Source organism: Hyperoodon ampullatus (genome assembly GCF_949752795.1).
Source record: "Hyperoodon ampullatus genome assembly, chromosome: 5".
In the NCBI taxonomy this organism is placed as follows: Eukaryota; Metazoa; Chordata; class Mammalia; order Artiodactyla; family Ziphiidae; genus Hyperoodon; species Hyperoodon ampullatus.
The window spans coordinates 91,531,492-91,555,555 of record NC_136918.1 but is presented as its reverse complement, the minus strand read 5'-3'; the positions used below and the strand labels follow the sequence as shown (position 1 = coordinate 91,555,555).

The window sequence follows — 24,064 nt, the reverse complement described above, 5'->3', positions numbered from 1 at the left end:
TTAGTATACAGTCATAGAATTCCAATTTCATTCACTATTCACCTAAACAAAATATGATTGCCAAGAAAATATATCAAAATGTATTGAGAAAATACGCCTTAATCCCAGGGAAATATGATGTGTTCCAAATTATTTTAAAGATACACTCCTTGCTTTGTGGGCCATATTACATTATTTATTCATTCAACAACAATTTATTAAATCTCTATTAAAATAAAACATTGGAAACTGAATCCCTTCTTAAATCATTTTTGTAACTGGGAGTACCCTTGACCCTGAAATGGCCTTATAAAAATCTATCTGAACAAAATGTGTTCTCTCTTCTATACCTTATTGTCAGTCCTGATCGTGACTTTCAGTTGTGGTAGTACACGTTCCACTTCTAGACTCCATTCCGCAGCATCTGTTGTGGATTCCAAAATATCTTCTTGTTTGGCAGACTCGTTCATATCCTAAGAAAGGAAAGATATCACAGGATTGAGAGTTTATAAAAAGAAATGGTAAAATTTTGAGGCATTTTAGCAGCACTGCACAATTTATATCAAGCATGGTAGTATTAAAATTACAGCGGTAGAAGAAATTTTTTTCTGTCCTCTTATCCATGTTGAAAGAAAATAATGCACCAACCTGGTAGAATAGAAAAGTTAGTATTTATAAAAGAAGCAAATATGTGATTTAATTATTTTTACAAAGAATAATATTTTTGAGATATCAGAGTGAACTCAATGGGAATACTGTTAAATGAATAAGCCATTTAGGTATGTTAATTGGTAATGGTAGAAAAGATGTAAACACTCACATGTTTGGTAAGAAAACATTGTCTTAGTTTGAATTCACTGTACTGAAATACAAACCCAAAATCTGAAAGACAAAAAAGATAAGATCCCAGAAGTAAAGGGCACATTGTTTACAAATTTTGTATTTATAAGGTGATATTTTGGTTAGGTCAAACCATAATATAGCTTAAAAATGTGATTTAATGCAGACCTATTTGAACTCAAATAGGGTAGGGGTCGACTTTCTGCATTTGTTTTCTGCTGTTGAGTAATAAGCTCAATTCAGTCCTGTTTTTGAATCAGAAAAGGAAAATTTTTTTTTTCCATTTTCTCAGCCCTCCACATTTCAGCATTAAGTATGTATGGACCTGAAAACATAAAGAATGTAAAAATTAATGATTTAAAGATAAAGTTTAATGCATTAATTTTGGTAGAATTTTTCCTTTTATGCTCCCTCGAAAAATTATTTTAAAAGTATGAAAAATATAAAAATTTATTAATATAGAAAAAAAGAAACCTGAGAGATACAAACAGCCAAATACAATGAATAAACCTTACATGGATTCTAACTTAAACAATCTGTAAAACGATGTTTTTGAGACAATCAGGGAAATTTGAATGTCGAAGATTATTAGATGATATTAAGGAATTATTATTAATTTTATAGGTATGACAATGGCATGGTGGATATGTTAAAAAAAAGGGCTTATAAATCAGAGATAAATGTTGAAATATTTACAGGTGAATTTACATAATGTCTGAAATTTACTTTAAAATACTATGGGGCAAAGAGAAAATGAGGGAGGGGCTTTAGAGGAAACACGATCAACCAAACGTTAACTGTTAAACCAGGTACTGTTGCATAAGGGTTCATTATCTCATTCTAATTCTGTATATGTTTGCAATTTCCCATAATACAACATTTAAAAATAAAAGACTATATAAACAACCTCATGGTGAAATTACATTCTCAGTGTGAATTTATGTCACTAAAAGATATTTCTTGTCCAGTATAACACTAAGTACAAGAATAACCTTATATTGGGATTTAATTTTGGGGGGGGCTTGAGGTCTTTAGGGGCTTTGAACTGACTCCCGACTGAGTCTCTAGGGCACTGCTGATGTGAGAAAACCTCTCTCTCTCTCCTACCTCCCAGCTCATATTAGCAAGTCCTAAACAGACTCAGAGCCTTAAAAGGAGCTTTTTGTTCAGAAATTCAGGGAGCTATACAGTTCTAACCACGCAATTAGAGAATGGTAACTAATATATGCTTTTACATTTCATAATATGTGGTCTGAATTTATTCAGTTAGTATAAAAAATACAAGCATTAATTTAAGAAAAGTAAACTGTGGAAACTCCAAGTGAAAAATGTCCAAGATTCTATTTTAAACATTAAAGTGCTCATTTAAATATAGAAACATTGTATTACTTTGAGTACCTAATATAATGCTATAGACCTATATAAACTGAATCCAAGGTAGCATAATAGCATCATAGCTGGGGACGGGTGACAGTATTCACAAAGCAGACATGTGTGAAGTTATATAAGAATGTATGTGATGGCATGAGAAGAGATACTGGGTCTCCCAGTGGAAACCTAAAGCCACAGGGAAAATTCTCAGTCATGAAACTCCACACTGACATTCATTAATGTTCATATACTTGCACACTCACTGGCACATCCCAGTACCCATCCCTGGCTCTAGGAGGCCCAATTGTGACTGGCTCATTTTCTATAAAAAACCGGGTAGACTTATGAGGATGACAGTGTGGGTGGGAGGATGTACACACTACCAGTGGGATGTGAGCCCTGACATTTGGAGCGTGTGTGTGATATATACACAGGCTTGCTCCTTCCAGGGTTATGAGCCCCACATCCCAATCCCACAGAGCCAGACTGAGTCGAAAAGGGGCACGTCCTCTTAAGCAGCAGTTCTGTATGATTCTTAATAGAACGTAGGTGTTCTGGCCATTGATTTAAAAATAAGTTTGACTTACAGAACCACTGTTGGGGTGAATTGAAACTGGTGCTACTGATTAAATCCTTGAGCCACTCTTCCCCAACCCCATCATCCCCTCCATCCCATCCCTCCTTCTTCCCCTCCTTACAGGAGGGTGGAGTCCAGAATCACCAAACAAAGCCAGAGAGGGTATCCATCCACATTCCCACCTTCTTCAGGCCTGAACATCAGATTGTTCAAGCTGTGCATAACATACTTAAAATTTTTACTCAAGGAAGGGCACATTTTTCTAATTTTCATAAAGGCAAATGGGTTAGCATTGGCTCTGTTTGAATCGGACTCAGAATCTAGGAGTTAGCAGAGTACATGGAGATCAAACACCACATCAAGACAGCCCCGTGCATAAGTTATAATACTATTTGGTTTTATATTGGGCCCTTCAGTAAGTTGCATTTACCCTTCTTAGCTTATTACTTGGTTCCCTCAGGCAATAATTTGCTAATTCCTACTCCCAATGTCCTGAAATGATTTAATGTAGCAGCTCAAAAATTTTCACTCATGCCTAGGCTATAGTTAATATACTGGGGGAAATGGCCTAGTTACTAAATGAAGAAAGGGCAAAAAAAGAGAACATTAGGCTTGGAAGAGCAGCATTAACTTATTCAAACTATACAGTCTCTTTCTACTTCCATCTTTGCACATCTATTTCATAACCTTGTTCCTCACTCAGAATTTCCTAATGCCTAATAAGTGGATACATTAACTGAGCAAGCCCTACATATGAAGTATAAATCATTTTAACCACGCCTTGGTTATAATACTTTGAGAAAACCTTTCCTTTCCAATTGTTTCTCTAATAACAAATGGTATTTTATGTGGAGCTATTAGTTAAAGAGAAATAAACTGCTGTTTCCATTTAATCAAAATTTTACATCATCATGACAAAGTTCCCCTCTGAAACAACATTAACTAAGATAAAGCATGGCTCCTGTGAAATTGCATTTTCCAGTTAATGCTGCTGAAGAAACAATTAGAAGCTCAATAAGACACAGGTTATCCCGAAGTCTCATTTATAATTAATTAATTTACCAATAAGCCATTTGTTAAGCTCCTACAACATTCAAGGTAGGAATCCAGGCACTGTGCTTGGTATGGAGAGATAGAAGGATTTAATCCCTGCCTGCAAAGAGTTTACAGCCTATTAGGAAGAGTCTGAGGCTACTTAGTGGGGTAATAATTGGTCCTAAGAAAAAGAAACTGATGAGAACTGACCCTAAGACTGCCAAAGGAGGAGTTGAAGATAACAGTCCAAGGCATCCCCTAACTTAACCTTGAGGCATACTACCCAGGGTCAGTTCAAGGATCGAATACGCAAGGTTGGCGCTCCGGGCTGCTCCCTCCCTGGGAGCCCCTGCCTCCCTCCCTCCCTCCCGGAATGACTAAGGGCAGAGGGGCCCCACCCCCCAACCCCGCCGCCCAGAATGGAGCCCGCGTTTATGTGGAGCTGGAACTCCTGGCTCAGGGTCTCTTCCCTCCACTGCCGCTGAGCCGCCCCAGAGCCCAATGGGAGGGTGGAGCGACCCCCAGCCCCGCCCCCGCCCACGGCTGCATTGCCGCCAGCTCTGGAGGGGCCCCTCCGGCCGAAGCCGTGACCTTCCTGGGGACTGCGGGCCAGGAAATCAAATTATCAGTGCCCGAAGGAGACTGACCAGAGGCCCAAGAACACAGGAAATATCAAAAGTCATCACACAAACATCAGCCCCACAGAAACCCTAAAGCCCAGATCCTGAAGAAGCAAAAGGGGAGACAAACTGCCTCAAAAGGGATGTTAGTCATGTATACTCCCTGTAAGAGTACATCAAAGGGCTTGTTTCCACTGATGATGACAAGAGATGCTACAAAGGCACTTTCAGTTTTCAATATAATGGAAATAAAAACTATTATACTGGCATGGTAATTTATTTTCCCCGGACCATCATTGAGGTTGGGTGCCTCTTCATATGTAAAATGATCATTTTTATTTCTTTTTCAGTGAAATTTAATTTCATAGGCTCCAAATATTTTTATTTGGTCATTTCTATTTCTTCTTTTGATTGAGAGGCAATTCAAATATACTTTATATTTGTGGTGTCTTCTCCCACAGCATCCTTCCAAGCTAATTACTGTCCACAAGGTCACTAAAAAATTTGTCAAGGAACTTGCTTTCACAGGTCATCCACCACTCAAGACACTTGATGTGAGGGCCATCTGCCTTGCACAGCCTTATATCAAGAGCTCTGTATGGAGCTCTTTGCTCTCTACTTGTGGACCAGATAAAGGACAGGATGATGATATCATTATTTCCTCACAACCTGCACCCAAGCACATTGGTCAATGCTCAAACATCATTGCCAAGCTGACAGACAACAGGCCTGGGATCTTCTCCTATGATTTTCCCCAGCTTGCCACCAAGACATTTGATCTGAACCATGTCACCATCACCTTAATCCTGAGAAGTCTGTTTCTAAAATGAACCTGAGGGACTTCCCTGGTGGTGCAGTGGTTAAGAATCCGCCTGCCAATGCAGGGGACACGGGTTGGAGCTCTGGTCCGGGAAGATCCCACATGCTGCAGAGCAACTAAGCCCGTGTGGCACAACTACTGAGCCTGCGCTCTACAGCCTGCGAGCCACAACTACTAAGCCCGCGTGCCACAACTACTGAAGCCCACATGCCTAGAGCCCATGCTCCGCAACAAGAGAAGACACTGCAATCAGAAGCCCGCGTACCACAACGGAGAGCAGCCCCTCCTCGCTGCAAATAGAGAAAGCCCTCGCGCAGCAAAGAAGACCCAACGCAGCCAAAAATAAATAAAATAAAATTTTTTAAAAAATAAAATGAACCTGAAATACAAAAAAACCCAAAAACAAACAAACAAAAAATGCAATGTTACTAGCCTGCTCAGAATCCTGTTCCAGAAAGTAGTATCCCCTTTTCCCAGGTAATATTAATGGGATAGTTAAGCATCAGAAAAAATACTGCTTTCTGTGTGTGTGCGTGTGTATTTATACACACACACACACACATAAATATACATAGTTGGTTGTGGTTGGTCTTATGATGATAGGGGTGTAATAAGAGAAGGCCCTGCATATCAGTAAGGGAGATCATGTGAGGATATATAAAGCCCTTTGCATTGGATAGCGTGCATAGTGCTGAAAAGCTGTTCTGGTCAACTAGGCTAAGTATGACTACAAAACCTGATACATTTTCAAAGTACAAAACCTCTTACTTAACCCTGGGAACTACAGATAGGCCACGGCTACCAGTAGGGGGAGTAATGTATTAACAGAGAGAGACGGACCTATTAATACAGAAAACTGTTACAGGTGACATACAGTGGAAGCACTGGTCATGTTTTTGGCATACCTGTTGAGTTGCCATCTTAAAACAAAGAACTTAAAACTATCTCTTTGGGGAGAAACTATTCCTAATGGGTACTGCACACTCATTACTGGAAAACCTGGTAAGAGAACAGGGACTAATCAGGTTACTGGCCAGAGAAATGTTGACTATGACTTCCTGATAGCAGCAAGAGTTAACTCCACTCATTTCAACTCTGCTAGGTCCATAACAACAAAAGCCTGGTACTTTAGGATCTTTTTTTTTTTTTTTTAATTTTTTAACATCTTTATTGGAGTATAATTGCTTTACAATGGTGTGTTAGTTTCTGCTTTATAACAAAGTGAATCAGTTATACATATACATATATCCCCATATCTCTTCCCTCTTGCATCTCCCTCCCTCCCACCCTCCCTATCCCACCCCTCTAGGTGGTCACAGAGCACTGAGCTGATCTTCCTGTGCTATGCAGCTGCTTCCCACTAGCTATCTATTTCACGTTTGGTAGTATATATTTTGATCCCAAGGGTCCAAGCCACATTGGGCAGTTGGCTCTGGTTAAGACATCCCCCCACTGGGAATAAAGAAGAAAGCTGGGAATAGCGTTAAGGCAGTATTTCTAAAACTTGACTAATTATGGCCACCCTACAAAACATCCCTTGATCACTGACTGAGACCTTGTCTGGTAAAGGGAACATATATGGCTGCATGGGCAGACCCAAGAGTGAAGCTCAAGGCTCAGGCGCCTTGCTCAGGCAAGGAAATGAGAAGACATTTCCTTGGGAATGGAGTCCCCATGTCAGACATTACAGAGAGATCACAAGTTCAGATAGGAGCCTGCTGGGAGGACCTAGATCGTAAGGGCCTGGACAGAAGCTGGATTCACAGACTTCCAGGTGAAAACGGGAGATGAAGGGAGAGTTAGAAGATCCCAACACTGAACTAGTAGTGAAACGAGAATAAGTGGAGGTGCTTACGCCTACAATTACCAAGCCAAAATCCCTACCTCTTAGGAAGACCACTGTCAGACTGGATTCTGGATACTGGTAAATGCTGACATTTACTGGCTGTAATTTTTAAAAAATATTTGTTTATTTGGCTTCAGCGGGTCTTAGTTGCGGCATGCAGGATCTTCGTTGCTGTGTGTGGGCTCTTAGTTGCGGCATGCGGGATCTAGTTCCCTGGCCGGGGATCAAACCCGGGCCCCCTGCATTGGGAGCATGGAGCCTTAACCACTGGACCACCAGGGAAGTCCCTTACTGGCTATAATTTAATCTTTTTGATGTCTCGTATTGTATGTACTATTCTGTAGTACAATGATGCCCTCAGGGTGGAGAAATCTGGATATGACTGATCCCACACTAAATGATCCCAGATAACTAAAGTTGCTCACATTCTGCCTGTAAACTGTTCCTGTAGCTTCCTGTAATCAAGATGCCAGTGATCACCTGCGGCTGTCTCCCTGCTTGCCTGTAGCACCCCTTCCTCCTCCTAGGCTGCTGTAGGTTTAGAAACCTAATAACCAAGCTTGTTAGAACTTAGGCAAAGTCAGAAGACAGGGGAAAAAAGCACTCAGGGACAGGGGGCAGTGAGGTTAGGTCTCTTCATAGAATCTTTTTAAATGAAAGTGTTTATACTTATTTTGGTTGCTGAGAGGCCTTTTTTGAATTTTTCCTCATCTGCTGTTTTTTCAAGATAGGATAGGTGGCCAAAAGGCTAATATAGTATATACGGTCTTACTATGAATTAAACAGGGTTTCTCCTAAGGATATCTAGTGTCCCTGTTTCCTTACAATCTATCAATAAAGCTAGATAGAGGGATAAGTTATTTCAATCAAGAGTGTTCATCAAAATCCAATGATTTTAACAAATTATACTTAAGGCAGAGTTAAAACCTTTCATGTCCCTACAAGCCAATTCTTCTTCATGATTAAAGAAGCACAAATTGTGATTTTGATTCATTATTTTCTTTCCAAATTAGGTTTTACATAATTTAACACTATATTACTATGAAGAAAAAATGTTTAATACCATAAAAAAAGTATCTTCAGATTTGTTCTGAATAACCAAATTAAACTCTGGCTAATCTATCAAAAGAAATAGATGGTAGCCTCTGCCTTTAAATATATGAAGTTCATAAAAGGTTTTCTTAAGTTCAATTTTAAGACTATCAAAAGAAATTTTATTCTAAGTTATAATGTGAACCAAGATTTGAATAAATTATGCTCTAACAAATCAAAAAAGGTAAAAAGAGAGCTCCCCAAATTAACACAAAATAAATTTAATTTTCCAATAAGAAATATGAAATTATTTTTGAATGAGAATTTAACCTCCAATATTATTTCTATTTAATACATCAAACTACCTTTGCTACTAATTTAACTACTTTAGCTACATTGGTACACTAAGTGCTAAGATAAAACCATCTCTGACTTTTTATTTTCTCTAAATAAAACCAAAAGAAAGTACCCCTGGAAGTATTTCTGGAGGAACTAATGTAGACATTATACTTGGTGTTGCAGAGTATGCAAAATAAGTCTAACCTTTTATGGCATGAATTTCTAAAAGGCTTATTTCCTTTGAGATGGCAACCACATAGATAAACCAGTGCTTAAATACTATACTTGGTCAATACCAAGAGAAGGGGTCCCCAACCCCCGGGCCGCGCACCTGTATTTGTGGCCTGTTAGGAACCAGGCAGCACAGAGGGAGGTGAGCGCTGGTGAGTGAGTGAAGCTTCATCTGTATTTACAGCCGCTCCCCATCGCTCGCATTACCACCTGAGCTCCGCCTCCTGTCAGATCATCGGCAGCATTAGATTCTCACAGGAGCGTGAACCCTACTGTGAACTGCGCACGCGAGGGATCTAGGTTGCACGCTCCTTATGAGAATCTAAGGCCTGATGATCTGAGGTGGAGCTGAGGCAGTGATGCTAGTGCTGGGGAGCGGCTGCAAATACAGATTATCATTAGCAGAGAGGTTTGACTGCACAGAGACCATGATAAATCAATTGCTTGCAGACTCATATCAAAACCCTATTAGTGAGTGGCAATTGACTTTGTCTGTGCTAGAAGAGGATCAACTGCTTGAGATCGCAAATGATGGTGGCCTTAAAAGTATGTTTGAGACAACTTTAAATCTCCATATGTTCTAGATTAAAGTCAAGGCAGAGTATCCTGAGATTGCCACAAAAGCACTGAAAAGCCTGCTTCCGTTTCCAACATCCTATCTTTGTGATGCAGGGCTTTCTGCAGTGACAGCAACCAAAATGAGATTACGGAATAAAATGGCCATAAGCAACACATTTCGGGTATCACTGTCTCCCATCACCCCCGGATGGGACCATCCAGTTGCAGGAAAACAAGCTCAGGGCTCCCACTGATTCTGCATTATGGTGAGTTGTATAATTATTTCATTACATATTACAATGTGATAATAATAGAAACAAAGTGCACAATAAATGTAACGCACTTGAATCATCCCAAAGCCTGAAGCCATCCTACCCCCACCCCCGGTCCATGGAAAAATTGTCTTCCATGAAACCGGTCCCTGGTGCCAAAAAGGCTGGGGACTGCTGTTGTAGAGTGTGAAAATAAGTCTAACTTTTTAATGGAACAAATTTCTATAAGGTTTCTTTTGAGATTGTAACCACATGGGTATATCAGTGCTCAAATACATTTGAAGAACTCAATTCATATACCTACTGAGAGGAACATGAAAGTCCAATTAACTGTCAAGAGTAAATATTCCCAGGACTCAGGGAAAAGGGAACTAAGTTGTCTTGAGAATCACCACAGCATGATGTAAATGTTAAGTGGATGAATCAGGAATGCCGTTTCCGGTCAACACCCCCCCTTCATCACTTATTAGCTGTCATTAAACCTCAGGGTTCACACCTGTAAAATGGGAATATAATAGTAACCTCTCCTCATTGGAAGGGTTGATATGGAGATTAAATTAAATGATGTATTTGAAAGGCTTTCACAATACCTGGTACATAGTAAGCCCTCAATATATGTTAGCAGCTATAATTATCATTATTATATGCCAAGCTTGGTACTAGACACTTTTACATATGGGTTAAGTGCCCAGTAATAACACCATGAATCAAAGGAGCCTTATTCCTATTTTTTTCGAATGAGAAAAATGAGGTAGAGAGCAGTTAGGTATTTTTCCCAATGTCACATCATTAGTAAGTGGCAGGGCCCAGGCAATGTTACCCTAGAGCACAAGCTCTGAAACACCTTACTGTATGCCTATCTATCCTTTGTCATATAGGTAACAACTACATCCGCCCAGTTTATTACTTGTTTTTTAACTTTATGGCGTTCCCCACCCCTCCATATATAAGGTTTTAATTTTTATGCGTTAGATTTATTAGTATCTTTCCTTTATGGTTTTTAGTTTCCTTGCCATGCTTTATCATGCCTATTTCAACCCATGAATATTACACTTGCCACTCATATTCTTGTGCCTCATCGTTTTTTAATTTGTTGATCCATGTGAGGTTTATTTGGGTGTAAGATATGAGGGAGGAGTCCATCTTTTTTCTCCAAATGAATAGCCTGTTATCCTATCACCATTTAATTGAATAGTTTTCCTGATTGATTTGCATTGCTTCATATACTAATATAACTGTATATGTGGATTATTTTAATGAACTCTGCACTACTTCATTAATCTATTTTTGTGTCAGTATACTTTTTTTCAGACTTACACAAAAAATTACACAAGTAGCACAAAGAATTCCCATATACCCTTCATCCAGATTCGTTAAATGTTAGCATCTTACATGACCTCAGGTCAATTATGCATAAAGGGATATAATGTTTATATCTGGGAGCTGAGATTTGAAGAAATTTTTAATTTTTTCTTTGTACTCTTTTGTGCTTTCATTATTAAAAAAAACCCAAGGAATATACTTCCCTTTTAAAAACAATAAAGTTTTTTCAATAAAAACAAGTAAAAATATAAGTTTGATTAACTTCCAAAAACTAGCTGGTACAGGTGGTAAATGCTTCAGGAGTTTGAATAAGAGAGAGAAGTGTGTTTTAATGGCGATGGTGAGATTTAAGTTTAACTTTATAAGGAAGTCTGGGATGTAAGCAGGCAGAAAAGGCAAGCCAAGGGTTTATATAGGCAGGAAAGCATCATAAGCCAAAATATGAAATACTGAATGAACATGGCTTGTGAAGATCATACGAGAAGAGAGACTAGGGGCTTAAAAAGGTGAATACTGGGGAGCAAAAAATATTGAATATATTGTGAAAGACCTTAGAGGACAGGCTGAGGAATGTGAATTTTGTCCTTTAAGCCAGAGGGGAGGCAAAGTAAAGTTACAAACAAGGTAAAATAACTTAGCCCACCAAACTTTATTTAGTACCTACTGTATACCAGGTACTGTGCTACTCCAGGGACAGTGAATAAAATTATAAAAAATCCTCATAAAAGAACATGCTAGTTGTGTTTTATGAAGATTTATGGGTTGTACATTTGTGGATCATAGGATTAAATGGGGCTGGGTGAGAAGGGAAGGTATCACTAAGAAGGCAGAATTTGAGCTGAACCTTGAACATTGAAGAGTCAGGTAGAGAGATGATGGGAAGGCATTCTGGGTAAGAGACAAAGGAAAAGAGGATAGGATGAGAGCAGATACACTCCTGAGGTGTTTCAAAACCTACGAGAGGGCTTCCCTGGTGGCGCAGTGGTTGGGAGTCCGCCTGCCGATGCAGGGGACACGGGTTCGTGCCCCGGTCCGGGAAGATCCCACATGCCGCATAGCGGCCAGGCCCGTGAGCCATGGCCACTGAGCCTGCGTGTCCGGAGCCTGTGCTCTGCAACGGGAGAGGCCACAACAGTGAGAGGCCTGCGTACCGCAAAAAAAAAAAAAAAAAAAAAAAAATCCCTACGAGAGGTCCTCTTTAACTTAACCTGGAAAAGTTATTCCAGTGAAAGAAAATAAAGTTGGCTATGTGGACAGTTGTCAAATTGCTAAGGGTTTTGAAAGACAGACCAAAAATGTATTGCTTTATAATCTGTATAAACTGACCTGAAGGCAACGAAAAGCCATCAAAAGTTACTGAATTCAGAATGATCTGACTAAAGTCACGTTTTGGTAAGTAAGACTGAGGAGCAAGATGAAAAACATTTTGGAAAAGGGAGGTGGGGGGATGAATATGAGAGAGATTTCAAAGGCAGCATCCACAGGTCTCAGTAACTAGATGTCCTGGATGAAAATGAATCATTAGTCAGATATTCAAAGCACTAACACTGTTGGGGGGGATGGGTGGGGGTGGGTGTATTTAAAGATAGTACGTTTGCAGAGGAGGACTGAAAAAAAGCACACATTCTGGGTATGCATCTAATACGCTGAATTACATAATAAATATAGGCTGTTAGTGTTGATTTAGGAAATACAACCTACCCGTTTATAAAAGGACGGCTTTCAAATGATTCCTGGAAAAAAAAATATTGTATTACTTTTCATTAAATTCCCCTTAGTCATTTCTGTAGGGGAGACCCTACGTGACAGCAGATTGAGTCCAGTGGGCCTTCAATAGTAATTCATGTGATAGATTATGAAAATAAAGCCATGCTATCACCAGAGCTTCCTAATTTACATCAAAATGCAACCTTCTTGACAACTTATATGCTATGTAAGCTTCTTATTCAAAAATACTCATGGTGATCTAGAAATTTATTTGTATTGAGAGACTGGGGCTTTTTCTATTCTCCTATAACAGCTAAGAATATTTGTAACTAATTCCAGTCTCTAGGAGAGGTAAAAAATTATACCAAATAAGAAATGCATCAAATGTATACTCTAAGGCCAGCATCATGCTAGGTCTGGTGCCCAAGTTCTATTAAGCTTAAAATAACCCTTGGTTGAATTGTGTCCCCATCTTACAGACAAGAAAGCTGAGTTACAGGGAGGATAAATCGGTATGGCCACATGGCTAGTGACATGTGGTCAGGATTTTATCTAAGGCTGCTTTTCCACTGTAGCTTTGACCTTGAAGGTATGGACTCAGAGCTAGAAGGGACCTTGAAAAGTCCTTGCTTCCTACTTCTTTCTAGGCTCACAATAAAACCACGAACAGAAATAAGGATCTTTCCTATTTCAAGTGTGTGTTCAAAAGCTACACTAAAGATCAAGTAAAACTCTCTTTTACACCCAGCAAGAACTGCCGTTTGAGCCTCCTCTGAGCAGTGAGGAGTACAGCTTTTTTCTCTAACCTACATTTCCTATTCACCTCCAGATGTAAAACTGATGGGGTGGTACGGGCTAGCTACCAGAGAAATAAAAGCATTTACTCAGCAATATGTTCCATCACACTCGAACATGTGGCGTTTTAATTGTTTCCTCTGTGAAACACCAACGATAGACTTCCCACAGTCAGAGCCCAGATAGGAGAACTCACACCCAAATGTTTCAGGAAAAGAGAAGAAAAAACATTTTCCTCGAGCAGGAATCAGAACCCGGGGCCTCCTATAGGGTATGTTATGTTGTAGAATGGTATTTTTTTTCCTGTATTAAGAAAGGACATTTTGTTGAAGAGTAAAGTGTAAATCATATGTAAAATGAGGAAAATGTAAAGTATTTAAGATATTAATCGAAGTAGATCCATCTTCTCCCCGTTTTGATCACAGTATTGCAGCCTTGCCACAATGACATCCTAAACTAAAACTGAAATGATGATTTTTATTCTAAGCCCAGATTTTTACTTCCTTACAGCTTTTGCTTTTTAAGCTAAAAATTCTCTCATTCTTGGTACAATGAATTTTTTGCTAAGTAATTAGAAACCAATTGTGTTTAAACCTTTTGAGATAGTTGGTTTTATGCTGTATAACTCAGGATTTGGTTTCTAAAACCTCAAATTTAGCATCTCAAGGAAGAATGGTGTCTATGGCATGTTTGAAAAAAATGTTTTGAAATGAAGTGATGGGCATTTAAAAATAGAATTCAGAGAGCACACAGTTTCCCTCCCATCTTTTTTTTTCCACTGGGGGAGAAGAATGACACATCTGCATCATGCTGCCAGAACCTACTGCTGTTATTCTACTGAGCTTCCGAATGGAGGGGAGCTACAAAGACCACTCATAATTACAGCATAGTTACCATGAACATACAGGCACTTTCCAATCAGCATACTCAAGTTTGAAACAGAAATGACCCAGAACACCTGCCGAACACCTTGCCACCAGAGCCTTCCTTCCCTGCTCCCACCCCTCACATCTCTGAACATTCTACAGCACCCCTAACCCTCACAGGCTCTGCCCAACTGTCAGAGCTTTAATTCCGCACCAGTGTCCCTCCCACCACGGCCACTCTCAGGGACGCTTTCGCTCAATTTCAGATTTCAAGAACATTCAGAAATCAGAGGGACAGAGAGAGTGTAGAATTTTGTGGGCTAGCCTCAAAGACTAATATCCATCCACATTTTTTTCTTTCTAAGAAAAAATTCAAAATTTAAATAACTAACCTGCAAATCAAACTCTGGAAAAATAAAGCAATCCCTCACTAATTGCAGGAGTTATTATCTTGCAAAGTACAGGCATACCCCAGAGATATTGCAGGTTTGGTTCCAGACCACCTCAGTAAAGTAAATACCACAATAAAGAAGCAAGTCACGCAATTTTTTTGGTTCCCAGTGCACATAAAAGATATATTTACAATACACTGTAGTCTATTAAGTGTGCAATAGCATTATGTCTAAAAACATAATGTATGTGCTTTAATTAAAAATATTTTATCACTAAAAATGCTAACCATCATCTGAGCCCTTAGCAAGCTGCAGTAGTAACATTAAAGATCACTGATCACAAATTGCTGTAACAAATATAATGATAATGAAAAACATTTTGAAACATTTTGAAACATTTGAAAACAATTTGAAACATTTTGAGAATTATCAAAATGTGACACAGAGACACAGTGAGCAAATACTGTTGGGAAAATGGCACCAGTAGACTTGCTTGATGCAGGGTTGCCACAAAGCTTCAATTTGTAAAAAAATGCAGTATCTGCAAAGCACAATAAAGTGAAGTGCCACAAGATGAGGTATGCCTGTATTATTGGTAAAATCACAATGGGGTAACAGAATTGGAGGAAGAAATCACAGCAAAAATGGCTTTAAAATATTTTTAAACCTCAAAGTAAACAACTATTCTGAAAAACCCCTGCTTCCAAACAACCAGTGCCATCACTATAAGCGTTCATGATTGATAGGAAGCGCCATTTTCTTAGAACACTGGTTTCAGTGTTCATGAAATACTGCTGCTGCGTTATGGTCTGATTAGGCAGACATCTTAAAGTTTAGTCAATGGGCACACAGCATCTCTTTACAAATTCTTCAAATTAGCGATTACAGGCTTCAATTATGCAGTGGGAGTCAGGAAGCTAGACCTCTAGGGTGTCCCTTCAAGGAAGGACTTGCGCTCAGTTGCGGGCAAGGTGGCCAGCAGCCGGCTTCCGGCTGTCAGCTCCCTCGGGCTCTGTCCCAACTGCAGAGCCACCTTACCTGGGGCCGCGTCCTTCCCAGGGCAGACCGCCTCCAGCGACCGGCCCAGCAGGCAACACTTCTCACCCCGGCCTTTCACCATGAACATCTTGCATCCCAAACTCTGTCTCAGTGTCCACTTCCAGAGAACACAATCAGCAACATATGTCTCTTTCATTTACCTTTTCTCATGCTCCATTTACCACAAATCTCAGGAAAATGCTCATGTACACCCAGCTTCTTGAGTCACCATGATACTTAAGGGCACACTTTTCAGGGCCTAGACTTTGCTTTATTTAATGAAAGAAAGGAATATAAGTAGATTTCTCCCTGCATTATCCTACACAGTACATAGAAGAGGACCCAATTATTGCTGAGAAGTTCTTTTCTCTATGAAGATTAAACTATACTTTCTCATAAAACTATAAATATAAAATAGCATTCATTCACGTGTGTATTCATTCAACATTATTCAGTATTGAGCACTTTCTACACACCAGGCACAGGTGCAAAAGCAGTTAAAAAAGTTTCTGCTCTAGATGAGTTTGCATCCTACTGGTTGAGATAGACAATAAACAAATCAGATGAATACAATGCCAAAGTCTGTGAAGAACAATAAAACAGGGGGAGGATTAGAGAATGACTGGAGAAACATCTATTGTTTCAAAACCACAGGTAGAGGGGGACTGTTGTAATCCGCACATTGCTGGGCTGGCACAGTCACGTATACATTTAGTATATCAATTTCCTAGATAGTATCCATCATTCTTGCTCCAGTGTAGAATTCATCACATCAACTTTAGTAAAATAATATTTCTTCTGCATTGTGAGACCACATGGTGCATGAAACACAAAATCTTAAATCTGTGTTACTAACCTATAGCACAATTCTGTCTTGGAGAAAGAGCAGCCTGAGACATCGCAAGCTGTAGTCAGATACAGCTGTCTCAGGCAGATGGCTTCAGTGGGCAACATCATAAACTTGCCAGATTTTTTAAAATATGAAAGGGTTTTCTGCCTCATTAGTACTTCATGGCTGACCATCCACAAACACCTGGTGTTCAGACTTCTTCCTCGTGTGAAAATGCAACCATACATAGTCTTAGTTCAAAAAGGTATATGTTACATAATCATTGTCCAAAGGATCTAATACCTAGATAATTATAAAGTCACAGGTAGGGGGAAAATCCATCCTTACGCAGCTTAATTGAAGTGAAAAATTGAAATCAGGACCAATAGGGACTTAGAGTAGTGGTAAAGGCAAGTTAAATCACTTTGCTCCTTCCCAATACTCAAACTACTTAGTCCAGAGGGAATTACAGGTGGCCTTTACCAGCCTCTATTTATACCATCAATATAAGAATGAAGAGTACAAACATCAGCTTCTTTCTAAGAATAACTGTGTATGCATCTCTACTTCTGTTTTTTTCTTCATACTTTAGAACTCTGTCATCACATCTTCAACACACACAGGAACACCAAGCACCATAGTGTCCTTGCTTAAGATAGGAATCTACCCCGTTGAACTCTTGTTTTAAGGTAAAGGAGGAAAAGCAATAGAATTGGGAGTTTGGAGAAACTGAGTTCAAATTAAGCCACTGTAATTTATTAGCTTTTTAAAAGATCAAACTGTCCCAAGGTGATAAATTTCAGTTTTTGTATCTGTAAAATGGAAATAACATCTTCTCAAATGCCTTACAAGGTCACTAAAAAACGTGTTTTAAAGTACTTTGAAAACTACAAAGTGATGTGCAAATGTATTGTTACAACTGGAGTTTATCTGTTTGGATTTAAATGTTAACATATTATTCTGAAATAATTTTCAATTGAGCAACAAAAAATATTCTTTCATTTAAGAAGCATTTATTCAGAATCTTCTGTGTTATACTATGGAGAATATAAAAAATGATAGTTATCCATGTGAGCAAGGAGCTTGTACAAGTCAGATTTGAGAGAAGGAATGTGGGGGAAGGTGTGGTTTTGGTTTTTGCCAACACCTTTTAAGTACATTCTATGTGCCAGACATCGTTATAAATGCTTTAGACGTAGTAACTCTTTTAATCTTTAAAAACTCTACATAAAAGGTAATATTTTTATCCTCATTTTACAGATGAGGAAGATAAGGCACAAGAAGGTTGGAAACCTGCCAAAGGTCAGACAGCTAGTTAAATACTGAAAGTCTTAAAGTCAACTCACACACTCAGTCAAGTTAGCCACAACGTTATGTTATATTACACCTCAAGTTGGGCAGAAAATGCACACATATCATTAATAATAGTTACTAATGCTGACTAACAATACTAAGGCAGTGAATGATAAGTGAAGAGATCAGCGTGGGGTGAGGTGGCCAAGGAAGTCTTCATGACAGGAACCCAAAACTAGATCCAAACTTGTTGGTAGAATTGAGATAAGAATAATTAAACAAAGAACAAATAAATTGTGTTTCATACATACTTTTTTGAGCATGCAATAGGTATCACTTTATTGAAATATAACATACATATAGGAAAATAGAAAAATCCCAAACGTACTTTTGAAATATCTCATTGAGTGGGTTCTCTTTTATAGACTGGGTTTATTTCCTAATTAAAACAGAGCAAAAACTGACTTGAAGCAACATATGACTACCTATCCATATACCAGTCTTAATATAAACCATTTTATTTCAAAGAATTACCATTTGAGTATTTCCTATAATCAAGACCATTCAATACTGCCCATTATAATGGAAAATAACTTGAATTATGTATGTTTTTCCATAATAAAAAATAACATAAGGCAAATCAATTATTTCCAGTTTACGTGAGAAGCCCTGAGTTGATATTCCATGGTATGGACAGAAGGCTTTCCCACTTGCCCCTCTGATTTTTATATTTGCTATAATTAGAATATTGTATATATAGAAAAACAGCTTCGAGAGCTACTTTTCAAATGACACACAAAGCAGTGGCCAAGAATGATTTCTACTTGTTTCAATTTCCAGCAGAATATGTGTACTGACTGCTTGTTGGTCCTGTGTGTATCCCATGTAACTTACCAAGCGATAGGTCTGGGCCTTCAAAACGCTGAGATCAATAAAGTTTTCTTCATTGTCTGTCTCCTCTTCCTTAGAAAAATAAAAGAGTTTAAAAGTTAATAATTATAAAAGTTGTAATTAAAAAAGGTATTTTCAGATTTCACATACTTAATATGCTAAGCTCTATAGAAAGACTAATGCAGGAAAGGGTATTTAAAAGCCTAGTAGTGTGCATAAAGTAGGGCATAATGTTATCTGTTTTTTGAGGTTCTGATGATGCCATTTAAAAATAGGACCTCTTTTAGAGTCACTGAAGAAAAGAAAAAAAGGGAAAAAGATGCCACTGCTGTGAAACTGGGGATAAATAAACATAAAAACATAACAAGAAACAGTCGCAAGTGGCATATCTGAAATAAAGAGACACTGGAAGGAGTTAATGGAAATTTTGAGTAACATGACTAAAATGGACAAAAATAAGAGGCTGACAGATATAGAATACTCTCACCTACTCCAGGGACCAATCACATTAATGTATATTTTTGACATCTCATCTTTTATATGCTCAAGTTTAAAGATATTAAATGTTAAATCTATATAAGGATATAAAATATACACATGTAAGATACTAAACTTGTATCTTAGATATTAACTATCTAAAAGAAAAGTTCAGGTAGATTCCAAGCTGGTCCTGATTCCTAGCCCAACTGATATGGGGAATGGTGTCAGAAGTGACCCTTTGAGAATCAATCCCCTCTCCAATATACAGTAAATAGAATCTGAGCAGGTTCTCTAAGCATATACAACAAAACTTTAGTTTCCCTTTCTCTTCAAATGTCTTTGTGGTGACAAGTGACATTGTGGTTGAAACAAATTTATCAAGAATATTCAAAGCTTAAAGACATGGTAATAAAGCAAATGGAACTTGGCCCTGAAGTCTTGTACAGAAAAACAAAAAAAAAAAATAAGTGGGTGTTGTTTGGTGGACACTTTCACATGTAGAGTTGTACAAAAGCTGCAGTGGCAAATTTCAAAGATAACCCTTATCTTCAAGCACTTAGAAGTATCAAGCTTCTTTTCTGACCACAACACTGAGATTAGAAATCAATGACGGGAAAAAAACTGCATAAAACACAAACACATGGAGGCTAAAAAATATGTTACTAAATAATCAGTGGATCACTGAAGAAATCAATGAGGAAATCAAAAAATACCTAGAGACAAATGACAATGAAAACACAACAATCCAAAACTTATGGGATGCAGCCAAAGCAATTCTAAGAGGGAAGTTTACAGCAATACAATTCTACCTCAAGAAACAAGAAAAATCTCAAATAACTTATCATTACATCTAAAGCAACTAGAGAAAGAAGACAAAACAAAACCCAAAGTTAGTAGAAGGAAAGAAATCATAAAGATCAGAGCAGAAATAAATGAAATAGAGACAAAGAAAACAATAGCAAAGATCAATGAAACTAAAAGCTGGTTCTTTGAGAAGATAAACAAAACTGATAAACCTTTAGCCAGACTCATCAAGGAAAAGAGGGAGAGGATTCAAATCAACAAAATCTGAAATGAAAAAGGAGAAGTAACAACAGAAATACAAAGGATCATAAGAGACGACTACAAGCAACTATACGCCAATAAAATGGACAATCCAGAAGAAACGGACAAGTTCTTAGAAAGCTACAACCTTCCAAGACTGAACCAGGAAAAAATATGAACAGACCAATCACAAGTACTGAAATTGAAACTGTGATTAAAAATCTCCCAACAAACAAAAGTCCAAGACCAAATGGCTTCACAGGCGAATTCTATCAAACATTTAGAGAAGAGTTAACACCTACCTTTCTGAAACTCTTCCAAAAAATTACAGAGGGAAGAACACTCCCAAGTTCATTTAACAAGGCCACCATCACCCTAATACCAAAACCAGACAAAGATACCACAAAAAGAGAAAACTACAGGCCAATATCAGTGATGAACACAGACACAAAAATCCCCAACAAAACACCAGCAAACCAAATCCAATAACACATTAAAAGGATCATACACCCTGATCAAGTGGGATTTATCCCAGGGTTGCAAGGATTCTTCAACATATGCAAATCAACCAATGTGATACATCGCATTAAGAAATTGAAGAATAAAAACCATATGATCATCTCAATAGATGCAGAAAAAGCTTTTGACAAAGTTCAATCCCATTTATGATAAAAACTCTCCACAAAGTAGGCTTAAAGAGAACCTACCTCAACATAATAAAAGCCATATACAACAAACCCACAGCAAACATCATACTCAATGGTGAAAAGCTGAAAGCATTTCCTCTAAGATCAGAAACAAGACAAGGATGTCCACTCTTGCCACTATTATTCAACATAGTTTTGGAAGTCCTAGCCATGGCAATCAGCGAAGAAAAAGAAATAAAAAGAATCCAAATTGAAAAAGAAGAAGTAAAATTGTCACTGTTTGCAGATGATGTGATACTATACATAGAAAATTCTAAAGATGCTACCAGAAAACTACTAGAGCTCATCAATGAATTGAGTAAAGCTGCAGGATATAAAATTAATACACAGAAATCTCTTGCATTCCTATACACTAACGATGAAAGATCAGAAAGAGGGATTAAGGAAACAATCCCATTTACCATTGCATCAAAAAGAATAAAATACCTAGGAATAAACCTACCTAAGGAGGCAAAAGACCTGTACTCATAAAACTATAAAACACTGATGAAAGAAATCAAAGATGATACAAACATGTGGAGAGATACACCATGTTCTTGGATTGGAAGAATCAGTATTGTGAAAATGACTGTACTACCCAAAGCAATCTACAGATTCAACATAGTCCCTTTCAAATTATCAAGGACATTTTTCACAGAACTAGAACAAAAAAATTTTACACTTTGTATGGATACACAAAAGACCCCAAAGAGCAAAAGCAATCTTAGAAAGATAAAACAGGGCTGGAGGAAGCAGGCTCCATGACTTCAGACAATACTACAAAGCTACAGTAATCAAGACAGTATGGTACTGGCAAAATACAGGAATATAGATCAATGGAACAGGATAGAAAGTCTAGAGATAAACCCACACACCTATGGCCACCTAATCTATGACAAAGGAGGCAAGAATATACAATGGAGAAAAGACAGTCTCTTCAATAAATGGTGCTGGGAAAACTGGACAGCTACATGTAAAAGAATGAAATTAGAATACTCCTTAACACCATACACAAAAATAAACTCAAAATGGATTAGAGACCTAAATGTAAGGTTGGATACTGTAAAACTCTAAGAGGAAAATATAGGCAGAACACTCTTTGACATAAATCACAGGAAGATCTTTTTTGACCTACCTCCTAGAGTAAGAAAATAAAAACAAAAATAAACAAATGGGACCTAATGAAACTTACAAGCTTTTGCACAGCAAAGGAAACCATAAACAAAACAAAAAAACAACCCTCAGAATAGGAGAAAATATTTGCAAATGAAGCAACTGACAAGGGATTAATCTCCAAAATATACAAACAGCTCATGCAGCTCAATATCAAAAAAACAAACAACCCAATCAAAAAATGGGCAGAAGACCTAAATAGACATTTCTCCAAAGAAGACATACAGATGGCCAACAAACAGATGAAAAGCTGCTCAACATCACTAATTATTAGAGAAGTGCAAATCAAAACTACAGGGAGGTATAACCTCACACTGGTCAGAATGGACATCATCAAAAAATCTACAAACAATAAATGCGGGAGAGAGTGTGGAGAAAAGGGAACCCTCCTACACTGTTGGTTGGAATGTAAATTGGTGCAGCTACTATGGAGAACAGTATGGTGGTTCCTTAAAAAGCTAAAACTAGAGCCTCCATATGACCCAGAATCCCACTCCTAGGCATATATCTGGAGAAAACCTTAATTCGAAAGGGTGCACACACCCCAATGTTCATTGCAGCATTATTTACAATAGCCAAGACATGGAAGCAACCTAAATGTCAGTCATCAGAGGAATGGATAAAGAAGATGTGGTACATATATACAATGGAACATTACTCAGCCATAAAAAGGAACGAAATTGGGTCATTTGTAGAGGCATGGATGGACCTAGAGAGTGTCAGACAGAGTGAAGTGAGTCAGAAAGAGAAAAACAAATATCGTATGATATCGCTTATATGTGGAATCTAGAAAAATGGTAGAGATGAACTTATTTGCAAAGCAGAAATAGAGTCACAGACGTAGAGAACAAACGTATGGTTACCAAGGGGGTTAGGAGGGGTGGGATGAATTGGGAGATTGGGACTGACATATATACACTGCTATGTATAAAATGGATAACTAATGAGAACCTACTGTATAGCACAGGGAACTCTACTCAGTGCTCTGTGGTGACCTAAATGGGAAGGAAATCTAAAGAAGAGTGGATATATGTATATGTATGACGGATTCACTTTGCTGTACAGCAAGAAACACAACATTGTAAAGCAACTATACTCCAGTAAAAATTAATAAAAGAAATTAAAAAAAGAAGTATGTAAGACAGTGGTTCTCAAAATCTGGTTCTTAGACAGGCAGCATCAGCATCAGCATCACCTGGGAGCTTGTGAAAATGTAAGGCTCCATCCCAGAGCTACTCAGAAAGTAGAATCTCTGGGAGTAGGGCCACTAAAATAAGATAGGGGAACTCCGCTAATCTTTGGGAAACTGGAAAGATTTTAGTAAAACATGAAACAATATAAATGCAGATTCCATACACTCAACTAACGTTCATATTTTTGGGGATGGGGGCAGTGGGGCATAGAGGTGTAGACAAAACTGATCTGTTTACATGTTAAATCTTAAGCACATATGCAGAGCCACACCTTTGAGAAACAGCTCAGTCTATCCTGTGTTTGCACTAATGATGGTCTACTTAACCAGAGCAAATGATTGAAATGCCAGTGACTTAGTGCCCATGGGAGAAGAGACAAGTTTATAATGTTTTTATAATAACCTAATCGGTACTATTTACATAGGTGATCAATAAATACTTGTTGAATTGTGGTGGCCTGAACACTCATAGGCAAAAAGCTTTAACAGTAGGTACTAGAAAAAGGATTTAAGTTACCAAATATTATTAAGAAAGCATTTGAAAGGAATTTGAATATAAACAGACTCAAAAATAGTTTTAAAATAAATTAAGAGGATTTTTAATCTCAGTAATTTAGAAGGCACTCAACAATTTCCTGTCATTTCTTTGCCTAATATGTATCCTCTTAATTATTTTATTGCCAATTACTAAGGATATGATTATATACTGTGAGAACATCCTGTGAGAATATTCTTTGAAAATATTCTGTGTCGTGATCCCAATCCTCCCTCCCTTCCTCTCTGCCTCTCTCTCTCCCTCCTTCCCTCTCTCTCTCTCACTTTCTTTCTTTCCAAT

At 38.1% G+C, this 24,064-nt stretch overlaps 1 protein-coding gene across 1 annotated transcript in view; it reads right to left on the bottom strand.

Moving 5' to 3' along the window:
• IFT57 (intraflagellar transport 57) overlaps nt 1–24,064 on the bottom strand; it is a 60,137-nt gene that overhangs the window by 25,713 nt on the left and 10,360 nt on the right. The window contains exons 5-6 of the mRNA XM_079705165.1: nt 18,658–18,726; nt 330–452 (exon numbers count right to left, since the gene is read on the bottom strand). Coding sequence (XP_079561291.1) covers nt 330–452; nt 18,658–18,726 — 192 coding nt within the window. The remainder of the gene's footprint in view (nt 1–329; nt 453–18,657; nt 18,727–24,064) is intronic.